General features: G+C 42.2%; 1 protein-coding gene across 2 annotated transcripts in view; it reads right to left on the reverse strand.

The window, feature by feature from the left end:
* Window positions 1–12,019, reverse strand: part of NT5DC3 (5'-nucleotidase domain containing 3) — a 99,751-nt gene that overhangs the window by 60,801 nt on the left and 26,931 nt on the right. For both annotated transcript variants that reach the window (XM_029601499.1, XM_029601498.1), the window contains exon 4: window positions 10,928–10,983. In XM_029601499.1, the coding sequence (XP_029457359.1) occupies window positions 10,928–10,983 (56 nt within the window). The remainder of the gene's footprint in view (window positions 1–10,927; window positions 10,984–12,019) is intronic.

The raw sequence follows: 12,019 nt of genomic DNA on the forward strand, positions 1-12,019 counted from the left end.
GAGGAAGAAAAAAAAAAAAAGCTTAGTGCATATGGTCCTTAGTCTCTTTCCACTCAGCAATGTCCTTCATGGTTTCTGAAGATCATGTTTGGCTTCTGGCTTCTCAGAACAAAGCATTTTCCTCTACGAATAATTAAAAAAAAAAAAAAAAAGAGAGCCTCCCCCTAAAAGACAGGATTGGGTTTAACTGCATTATTCTGGATGCTAATCCTGGAACACAGAATAGAAGACAAAGGATTCTACTGTTCCTTAATCATGCTGCATTTTCCAGCTGTAAATCATACATATGTAACTAACAATGCTGGTGCAATTTTTCCAAGGTGTTTTTGCTTTGTAGGTGAGAGCAGTGCCTGAAATGGAAGCCAGCTATTGAAATAGTTTCTCAAGGCATAGCCTTGCTTTCATTCTCTTCCTCCACCCCTGCAGCCTTCCATCTATTTCTAGTTAGAGCATTTTTAGCCACGTGCCTTCTCCCCATCTATCTCTACGTTCAAGTGCTATGTAATAATTTGGGGGGGGGGGGGGGGGGAGGGAGGAGTAATCAATCCACCCTGGCTATTTTGGCCTGCAGGAGGCAAAAAGCAGCCGAATATTGGGTTTTCATGAATATCTACATACAGAGAGGATATTCGGCCACTATTCAGTGTTTTCAAACTTTGAAAAAGTTATTAGCACAAGCCTGTAAAAAATGTATTACATTAAGCAGAACCCACCTATTCTTACCATGGTCCCTTATGCTCCTGCCTGCAAATGGCTCTTCACATACCTAGATATTCGCCTCCCTGAGGCCTCTAACCCTGAACTGGATTTACTCCCAATGACGGCACGAACTAGCCTGTTGGGCCTCTCTTTTGTCACATACCTCTCATACCATTTCCATTTACTTAATGGGACTGGAAAATAGTCTCAGACAAAAAAAAAAGACAGCAGCACCACCACCACCACAGCACTGATGTCAGTATCAGACCAAGAGGAAATTATATTGGCCAGAGAGCCACTTCATGGTCCCTACTTGTGCAAAGTGGTGGATCTAAAAGTGAGAGGTGAGCTATAACCTAGGAACACACACTTCTTTGTCTGCAGGGCTCTATACATTTTCTCAACGAGGATGCAGCCCTATATACGCACATATATGGCTACTTGGAGATCTTCTACAGTGTTTTATAGCCTGCATGTATCAGGTACGCACATATTATAAAATATGCACATCTACCCCAACACACATGTATGGTTGCACTGAAAGTTTCACACACTTTCTCTGCCTATTTTATAAACATGTATATATATTTTATGTGCTCATGTAAAACCCTGATTTACACACACAAGTTGGTATATTTTAAAACTCTGATATCACTAATTTGCCACCAGTTCACCCAGTCTTGCTCTAGGTCAGAGGACCTCCTAATTCTTCACCCTGAACTGCCCCCAGTTCACCTAGAATTCCCACCAAACCAATAGCAGACAACTGACGACTCTGATATCAATTGTGCAAGATAATTAGCAAGTGTAAGATTGCACAAATAAGTTACCTAATGTACTCGCATCTCTTATAAAATAGCATCTCTCACACAACTTTCATCCCCACCCTGGAACACCTCTAGATCATTCCTTTTTAGTGCTGGTAAATGTGTGTACAAAAGCAAAAATGCTCACATTTTTGTGTTTATAAAGTAGTAGCTTGTACTCGTGTACATGCTAATGCATGTACATACTGACTTCACGTGTATAACCCCTTTGAAAATTCACCCCAAACTGATAGAAAGGACTGGAATCAAATGGGTCAATTTAAATGAGAGAAACAGAAAATGGTACAGCAAGAAATATCACAATCAATTTGTTAAGGGCATTGCAAGTAGGGTCACCAAGCATACCACAAACACAATGCAGGCGCATTTAACCGGTCTGATTTTCAGGATGTCTGTAATAAAAAGCACAAGAGATTTGCATACACTGAGTCTCTAATGGATGCAAATCTCTCTCACGTATATTCATCATAAATACCCTAAAACCAAATCTGTTTGGTATGCCTTCAGGACAAGGTTGAGAACCACTGCATTAGCAGAGAGAGAAGGAGCTGGGAATCAGAAATATACACATAAGATCAGCTAAGGTAAGGGAGGGGAAGTCCGCAAGTTTCAGCAGAAAGCAAGTTTGCTTACCTGTAAACAGGGTTCTCTGTAAACAGCAGCCATAAAGCGCAGGACGTGGAGTAGCCACCTAGTTGTTAGAGCAGCGGGCTACAAACCAGGGAAAGCAGGGTCAAAATCCCACTGCTGTTTCTTGTGACCTTAGGCAAGTTACATTTCCCTCCATTGCCTCAGGTACAACCTTAAAGGTGAACATTAAAAGCCCAACACGTGCATTAATTAGGGGATGTGCGAATAAGTTGGGCTTGCACGCACCAAGCGGATTTTAAAAGCCACGTAAATGCACGCATATCTCTGCAGCGTGTACATCTCCAAATTTTTCAAAAAGGAGTGGGCACAGATGTGGTCTGGGCAGGGCATGGGCATTTTGGGGCATGAACCAGAGATGTGCACGTAAATATTTACGTGCCTGGGCGCGTGCCCAGATACCCTGTCACGCAAGTTTACTTCTGCTATGGAGGAGGTGTAAGTTATAAAATAAAGAAACGTAGGCAGATTTGCAGGGTTTTAAGAGTCAGGGCTAACTTGGGGGTGTGAAGGCTATTAAATTAAGGGTGTTTGGAAGAACTATCCCTGAACAGGATAAACTGGGGATTTGTTTAAAAAAAATGTTACATCTCGGTGCGGGTGCATGTCGGTTTGAAAGCTACCGTCCAAGACTGTAAGCCCTCTGGGGATTAGGAAACACCTACAGTATCTGAATGTTATCTGCTTTGAAGTGCCTGAAAAGTGAAATATAAATCAAATAAATAAATGTGACAGCGCTTACATGGTCCTAGCTCTCAGAGCTCAGTAAAACTTTTAGCATGCATAAGAGAGAGTTTCCACGCATGCACATTGCCTCGTAAGCCCCTCAGTCTTTTCCAACTTTAACAAGGTAGTAAACTCTCCAGGGAGGTGGGCAGGTATTAAGTATGACTAAATCATCCTGCTTTCTACAGAGAACCCCGTTTGCAGGTAAGCAAATGTGTTTTCTCTTTGGACAAGCAGGCATGAGTCAGCTATTATGCAAGGAGAGTCCCAAGCTGAGAGTTGCATTGCAGAGCAGCTACTGAAAACAGGCAACCTGAACCCCATCAATGGAGAAAGGACTACCCCATCAATGGAGAAAAGACTGTGCAAAACTGCTTGTCCAAAATAGTCTCTGAGACATGCCATCAGACAGCAGTGGGATGTGAATATATGAACAAATGACCAAGTAGCACCTTTGCATATGTCTGCAATGGACGTGGCCCTGAGATGAGACACTGAAGATACCATGGCTTGCATAACAAAGCCAGCATTTAACAGTGTATGATACAGTCCTCTAGCCAATTAGAATTCTTTTGAAGCCACTTTGATGTTTGTGGAAAAAGCACTATAGCAAATTAATAAACTAAACTGCCTGTCCCAATTCACTGGGATAAATGACACGAACAGCTGAGATGCTTGACAGTAAGGATGAGTCCTTGTTAAGTACTACACTAGTACTCTCTTGCAGTCGAAGAAGTGACGTGCTGTTCTCTGTGTACATGCTGTCTTAGAAAATAGGCAGTGCAATAGTTTCATTACTGTAGAATGCAGATACCAATTTTGGAAGGAACTTAAGGTGAGTGCATGGAACCACCCTTTTGAAAGATCTGCAGGTTTGGCGAATATAAAACCAGAGCAATGTTCCCTCAAATATTTGAAAGACTCAGTGCAAAAAAATTTCTAAGCATACATCTTTTTAGAAACCAAGCTCAAATTTGTTCGCTACAAGCCAGTATAATGCAAACATCAGAATTTCTTGTGCATACTATGTTTTTCTGCATGCACGGGGTCCATAACCTGTGTTCACACGCACAAGTGCATAGCTTACTGATCTTTTTTGGTCTCATTCATTGCGCCAGAAAGGTACAGAGAGTGGCACTGCTGCATTCTTCTCCTCACTGGGGGAGATCAGGATACAAGCGTGGAGATTGTAGCAGTGGTAGTGATTTCTTTTGACTGTCTTGTCTGAGAGATAGGATAGCACACTGACAAACTGAAGAGAAGGTTACTTTTTTAGTTCTGTTTAACTTACCAATTTTTTTCTGTGTGGATAATTAGCACTCAGTGCCGTGTTCACAGAGTATACTCAGCACAGATACAATGTATAGGTAGAAGTGAGTGAGAGTGAGTGAGAATGATACAGTTCTCCATATGAATGGTACTATGAGCAGGGGTACAGTCTCAATAAAAAAAAAAAATCCTTTGTAATATCCAAACCCTCAGGGATGCAGTGCATTTGAAATTCCATCAGGTCACAGAGGAAAAGGGGAAAGGAAGGAATAGCAGCCTTTGCAGAGGTAGATTTGCTGCAGAGTTAGCCCAGCATAGGAGCAGATATCAAAAAATGAAAGGTGGCAGTCCTGTTCCTAACTTGAAGAGATACTTTTTTAGCTGCAGAATGGCAGGAGAGGAAGGCAGCTAGAACCAGAAAATTGAAATTTGGAAAGTATGTGCCATCACTGCCTGTTCCCTCTCCCTCTTGTTTTGGAGCAGAGGGAAAAGGTAGGCAGCTATCCAAGGCTGGCATTAACAGGGCAGGGGCAAAAGAAGTACAATGTCCAAAACTAGCAGCATACATCTCTATGCTTACTGCTTCTGAGACAGTGAAGGTAGTATTTCACCAACTGATTCCCAGGAAGAATCTTGTCTTGGATTCTCTGAATCAGAACTTGAAGACAAAGTAGCCGAAGAAAATTTAGGTGGATTAGTCAGTAGCAACTTAGCCTATAGAGAAGTAATGGGGACGACAGATGATATTGACGGTGTTGAGAGCCACTCCCACGAAGAGCAGACAGCACAGGTAGAAAACAAGAGTGATGCCCTTGGCAATTTTCCTCAGGGTCCACCCTGAACCTCAACTCCAGTGCCACATTAGCCCTCAAAAGGTATAGCGATCATGGAAAATATCTCTGGTTTGGAAGTGCTTTAAAGAGAAAGAGGGCCCATATTTTGCTTAGTATATTCAATGCAGTAAGGATATCAATGGAGAGAGGCAAGTGGGGCATCTGACAAACACTGGATTGTAGCACATGCTAGCACTGACATCAGGGGAGGATGGAATACTAGCCCTGGGGACCTCTTCTGGAACTCCAAATAAAAACCAGAGGAAAGGGGTTGAAAAAGGGAAGACTTTTCTCAAGCTGATCCTACAGCCCCTTCTACAAGCCAGGTGGCAGATCAGCAGCTGCTTGCCATGTGTCGTCAGTGGCAACCCACCACAGAGGAAATGGGGTGGTGTTCCATATCACTGTCCTGGGGCAAGAGGCAGGCAGCATTTAAAGTAGTGACAAGGAGCATCGGGATAATGATTGACCTATATGACCAGCCCCTGCAGGTAGTGAAGAAAATGGACTACGTATCTGCTGCATGTATTAGCCGCAATACATGCAGCAGATACAAAATCCCTTCCAGGACTACATTTAGTAGGCAGATTATCACCACCATGTACAGCCAGGGTCATAGTCACATGTAGGCACAGCTGGCAGAGGGGAATATGGGACATGGCAGGGGCAGGGGCAGGCAGCAATTCTAGTGGGGACCAAGCATTTTAGTGCAGATGGTTTTTGCTGCATATCCAGGTGATGGATAGCAACCATATCTTGCCCAATATTCTATCAGCCATAAGAAAGATACTGGAGGGTTAGCAGCTAGACTGGAGAGGCAGGAGTCTTTAGGCAAGTTTTTTTGAGACAGACAGTCAGAAAACACAAAGGCAATAGATGATGGGAGCTTTAAGTATATCCGTTGCTTTGCATACTTGCTGCTCCTAGTGGCAAAGGATGCTCTGGACTAGGAGGGGAGGGTCAGCTTCTCTGAAGAGCAGGAAGAATTCAGAATGCCTCAAAAAGCATCCAATCCAAGATGTTGGCATCCCTTAGAATTCCACCTATATGATGCTGCAGAGGTTAGTGGTGCAACAGACACCCTTTTCATGTTCTGTCTCTGGAAACCAAAATAGGTGTAGATTGCCACCTTAGGGTGATGCTGCTACTATGCTTACTTGCCATACCTATGATGTACCAACATTGGAGTTTTGGTGCTTCTGTGTTTGCTGTCCCATCTGAAGCCATGGTATCTGGTTGGCTCATTAAATCAGTTAACCAAGTAACAGAGTCATAATTTATTTAATGAGCCATTCACAGTTTCACTGTACCAGAAATATGTATTTAACACATGCATGAATCGATCTTTACTTTTTGGCAGAAGAATATGCTACTGGTAGAATCAGATAGCCATGCCTCTGACTGGGACAAGCAAACCACACTGCTGCTAGTTGCCATGCACCATATGGGGCCCACCCCTCTGCTCTCCAGTGGAAGAGAGGACCTCTGTGCAGCAGAGAATGGAAAAAGGGGGCCATCCCAGCCTCCCCTGGGTTAGGAAGTGGGGTGATCCCATGCTCTAAAGAGAAAGTAGTCACAAAAGCTGGAGAAACATGAGAGTGCTGCCACATCTGTGCCAGAGGCTGGTCTCGCATCTATGCTGGCGCCCCTGGGTTAGGTGCTGGGTGAATTAGCCATGCTATGCTAAAGACAGCCCCCAGTGGGGGCTCCCCACAGCATGCCTAAAGTCCTCTTAATACCTTAGGGTGCTTTCTCCTTTATTCCAGCTGTCTTGTTGGTTCTTTCCAAAACCTCTTCCCCCTATGATACATGCCAACTCTTGGTCTCGCCCTGGCCACCTACTGGCTTTGCATTCTTGCTGTACAACTTCTCAGGCCCTTCATGCCACTCCTAGTACTGCTTTGCCTTGGGCTTTTGATGCTATTCTTTCTCCCATCTCAACCTTTGAGGTGGCACCTGGAGGGGTTTTAAGTCACTCTTCTTGTTGCATTGCTCCTACCATTTATTTTTAATTGCCAGCAGCATTGGCTTGGAGCAGCAGTGGTAACAGTCTTCATATCTTAAGTTGCTTCTTCCTCTGCTCCAGCTGTCTTCTTGGTTCTTTCAAAATCTACTTCCCTTATGTTACTCGTCAACACTTGGTCTTGCTATGGCCATCTAATGCTGTATACAGGCCTTACCCATCCAGTTATCTTTAACTGTTTCATGCCCTCTTGGATATTTTCTTCAAACTCTGTTCCCTAACAGTTCTTTCGATTATTGGTCTCATCTGATATTTAGTCTTTGATGCATTATACCACGCAAAAGGCAAGGACCGAAGAAGTGCAGCACCCAGAAGTAGGATCAGAGTCTTTCATGGTTACTGCTTCTGAGGTAATGGAAGCAGTATTTGCATAAACTGATTCAGAAGAAGAATCATGTCCTGGATTTCCTGAATCATAGGATATTAAACAGTGGTTAAAGAGCATTTGGTGCCTCTAGTCAGTAGCATTTTAGCTTCCAGTAAAGACCAACTCCAAGCCAGAACTGCCAGCGCCTTCATCTAATGATGCCATATGGAAATTACATCAGGCCTCCTTCCAGGGATTTCCCCTGGCTTCTTGCTGCTTAAGGCTTTCTACCAATTTGGTTGGTGCCCTTTGCCCCTTATTTCGAGCCTTGGAGTGCTCTTGCCACTCTGGGTGGCCGCTCTGCACCTCTCATGACACTTTGAGGTCTTCTTGTCTTGACCTCCTATCCCCACCTTGGGGGAAGGAGGCAGGGTTTCTGCCTCTTTTGGTGCTTTGTTCCCCCTTAATAGTGCTTTAAGCTCTTTATACCACACTTGATGGTATTTTGCCCCTCTTTACAGCCCTGAGGGGTTCATACCACCATTGATACTCTTTGCCCTGCTTTTGCAGTCTTGGGATGATAAGACTACTCTTGCCACTGCTTTTCTCCTTTTATGGTGCCCTGGAGATCTCCTGCCATGGCTGGTACCATTTTGCCCCAATGAGGGTCCTTGAGTTCTTCATGCCACTTCTGGTGCTACAGTGGCATAGTCTTGATATGTTGGCATGCCTTCCACTTCTGATGATGCTTATCCACCAGTTTCCTTAGAAATGATTAGAAAATCCCAATTTAGGAGCCCAAAATAGGCTGTGTTGCTTCCCCCATTGACAATAATGGTAAACAAATAAAACAAAAAAAATTTTTTTTAATTTGAAATGAGCATAAAAAATGTGACTTACAAAACAAATGAACAAACAAATGAATTTTTTTAAACTCTATACATGCCTACAAAAGGTTTCATGAGTGGAGCACAGACTATGCTGAGGTCCCAAGGCACCGGAGGCTTACTGACCGGAAGTTTGGAATGCCACAATACTATCATGAACTCTGATATTAACAGCCGGAGGGAGATCAGAGTCCCTTACGTCTGCTCATGATAAACCACAATGGCACTTAGATGCACTTTAAAGGAAGAAGTCTGAGGCCTGATAACAAGAGGAAGAACAGATATTGAAGCACATCCCTCAGGCTATAGAAGGGATCCAAAACTAGTTGGTCCCACACTAGATATCAAGAACTTCTTCCACTTGAAATTATAGATCTTCAAGGGTGTTGATTCAGATGAACTGAACAAAATCACGGTGAACCTGGAAGATATAGTAGGCCAGATTGAATAAAATGAATTGTCTGGAGAGAGTTCATTTTGAACTCCTCCAAACCAACAATTTGTTAGAACATAAGATCATAAGATATGCCATACTGGGTCAGACCAAGGGTCCATCAAGCCCAATATCCTATTTCCAAGAGTGGCCAATCCAAATCACAAGTACCTGGTAAGTACCCAAACATTAGATAGATCACAAGCTATTATTGCTTATTAATTACAGTCATAGCAGTTTATGGATTTATCCTCTAGGAACTTATCCAAACCTTTTTTAAATCCAGTTACACTAACTGCTGTAACCATATCCTCTGGCATTTAATTCCAGACCTTAACTATGTGCTGAGTGAAAAAGAATTTTCTTCTATTTGTTTTAAATGAGCCACTTGCTAACTTCATGGAGTGCCCCCTGGTCCTTCTATTATCTGAGAGAGTAAATAACTGATTTACATTAACTTGTTCAAGTCCTTTCATGATTTTGTAGATTTCTATCATATCCCCCCTCAGTCGTTACTTCTCAGCTTCCATAAATCCAGAATAGGCCTCAATCTCTGAAAATATTCTGAGGATTAGAAAACAGAGAACAGACGTGCTGGCCATACTCCTGTGAAGGCATAAAATTGATCAACTTCTATTGAAGGTGCAGCCAGAGAGACTGAAAGGAGTCTGAGCTTAAGATTAAAATCAGTTCGGTTGGAGGAGAGCAAGATAAAACGCAAAATGCAACCATACCTCACAATTTTTTATTTATTTTTTTTTTTAGGACCCACTGGTCTTTGGTGACACTGATCCATTCTAGACAGGACAGGATCCTTCCATTCCACTGGAGGAGGTAGGCTTCAACGCTGTCTGAAATTATTTACCATGTGTGTCGGTTATAAATCACTTAAGTATCTGTAAGAGATTAATTAATAAATAAATAAAATCCGGTTCCAGGTTTAGGCCATGATTGCTGCTGGACCTTCGGGTGATAGATCTCCCTCTGCCAAACTCTAGTGGGCAAATGCTGCTGAAGAGCGGGAGAAAGAATAGAAGGTAAGTCTTTCGAAGAACTGATACTTGTAGGCAAAGTAAGGCCATAGGGCTGGAGTTGGCTGGTCCCTCACCACTGATGCTAATGACTGTAGTGTGGATTAGTGCTCCTTAACCAGAGCTTCAGTTCCTTCACCCTGTCACCAAACTTTAACCTGCACAAGGTATATCCCAACAGACAGTTGTACACATCTTCATGAAGACTACTCACGCACAACTATGCAAGCCTGCAAGCTCCTATGGAAGCAGCCAAAGTCCTGGCCTTGATGTCAAAAACTTTGTATGTAGAGTGGATTAGATGCATCTCATATTTCTCTCTGTCTTCCACTGCTTGATGGAAGTCAAGTCTGTCCTGGGTCTGACAATTCCATCAAAAACTTCAGTTTTTGCACGCATTTGTGTAAATACTGCACCATGTACAGTTGATGAGCTCTGATCTGAGCATTAAGTATGGATCCTTGGAAGACTTCCCCTACCCCCCCAAATGTATCTGACACCTTTAGATCCTTCCCAGCAGGCATGGTGGAGTAATCATGAGTTCCCACTACATGCGTCAATGCCAACTCCACTACCACAGAGTGGGAAGGCCTATACCCTATACTTTAGGTCAAGCTTTTGTGCCACTGAAAGGCATATTAGTGTCTGCACATGCACATTTGCAGGTCCTTGAGAAATCTGTGCACTGGAATGGACACAAAGTCTCATGGAGATTCAAGAAAATGAAGCAGCCTGAAGATACCTGCTCTCATATCTTTCTCCTGCCTGACACGAATGGAGAGTCTTTGCCAACTTATCCAAAAAATGTAAGCAGCAAAGATCTTCTAGAGCAGAGGTATGCTGAGGCAAGTCTGGTAGAGGATCTGAAATTAGTCCCCCAATATGGTCTGTGTTTTGCCACTTGAGAAATCTTCAGAAGCCATACACATAACAGAACGGCATGGGGGTCTAACTTCTTTATGATGTGTTACTATAAGTGCAGCTTTCAATAAACAGTATTAAGTGACTTTATTTATGTGGCTTTGGAATGGTACATAGTTTATAAACCCTTCAACCCACACTGGTTTGTTTTTTTCTTATTGAGTATTAAGTGTGTGTTTTTTCACTCCACTTTGCTATATCTTACCTTTGCTAAGTTAGCACACGAGTTTTCATACAGGCCAGCAAACTCCCCCAAAAAAATCCAGAAGGTATTTGAACCACTATATTTCTGTTAAAATAGACTAATCAGTATTTTCACCCACCTGTATACTGTTCCTAATTGAATGTAATGAAATGCATCAATCTTCATTAATAATGCCTGAGGAAAAGCAGGAAAACATGAATATCAATAACTTTATGTACAATTATAAACTATTCCACATTTCTAGAAGAAGGAATATAAATTGTCTTTATACAACATCACACTATTTCACATTTATCTATAGAGAAAGACAGTGGTAAACGAAACATGTTGTATAACTGAGGACAGACAAGATGACCAGACTTGCATATCCTTAATGTAAAGCATGTCACAATTAAGGGGTGGGCTTTGAGGCAGCACACACAACCCAGAGAGGGAAGGACTGCATGTCAATCTTAGAGGCTGGTTTGCCTTTTCAGGAGTTGAGGCTCCAAGGGGACAGATTCAGAATTAATAATGGAAAATAGTTTCTACCAGTGAAAGACAAAAATAGGAACAGAATTCTAGAAAGCATAAGAAACCCTAGTTGTGAAGACGTGAAAGGAAAGCCAGAGAACTGGGCTCCATGGAATGCTCCTGGAAGTAAACTGGGCAGACTAGATGGGTCTTATAAAATATGACAACAAATGGCAATCATTGATTTATTTAAAAGAATTTGCTGACCGTGCCCTCCAAAGTTTGGGGTGGTTTACAAATATACAAGCATAATAAGTAAAATAAAGACAATAGATTAAAATTACATATCTAAAATAAAAATATCAGAAATAAGATAGCTAAAATAAATGACAGACTAAGTTATATAAAAATCTTTAAACGCCTCTTGAAATAAATGAATAAATGCATAAATCATGTTTCCTAGCAATTACTTTCCTATTTTGTAAGTTGCCCAGGACATATGCATTTGGCAACTAATAAATACAAAACCAAATGAATAGTTAGATCAACAGGAGCTCAACTGCTCTATTTAAGAGGAAGAAGGTAGGGTGAAAAGGGAAAGAAAATTCTCATACACAAAAGAATTTTGGAAAACTCTGGACCCGTCACCACACTGACACTTGGAAACATGAGTACCTGCAGCCAACTTTCTAATTTTATATCAAAGCAGCTGATAACATTTTTCAGGTACAATAAGTACCTTCCCATAAGAGGTTAA

This window comes from Rhinatrema bivittatum, chromosome 4 (genome assembly GCF_901001135.1).
Source record: "Rhinatrema bivittatum chromosome 4, aRhiBiv1.1, whole genome shotgun sequence".
In the NCBI taxonomy this organism is placed as follows: domain Eukaryota; kingdom Metazoa; phylum Chordata; class Amphibia; order Gymnophiona; family Rhinatrematidae; genus Rhinatrema; species Rhinatrema bivittatum.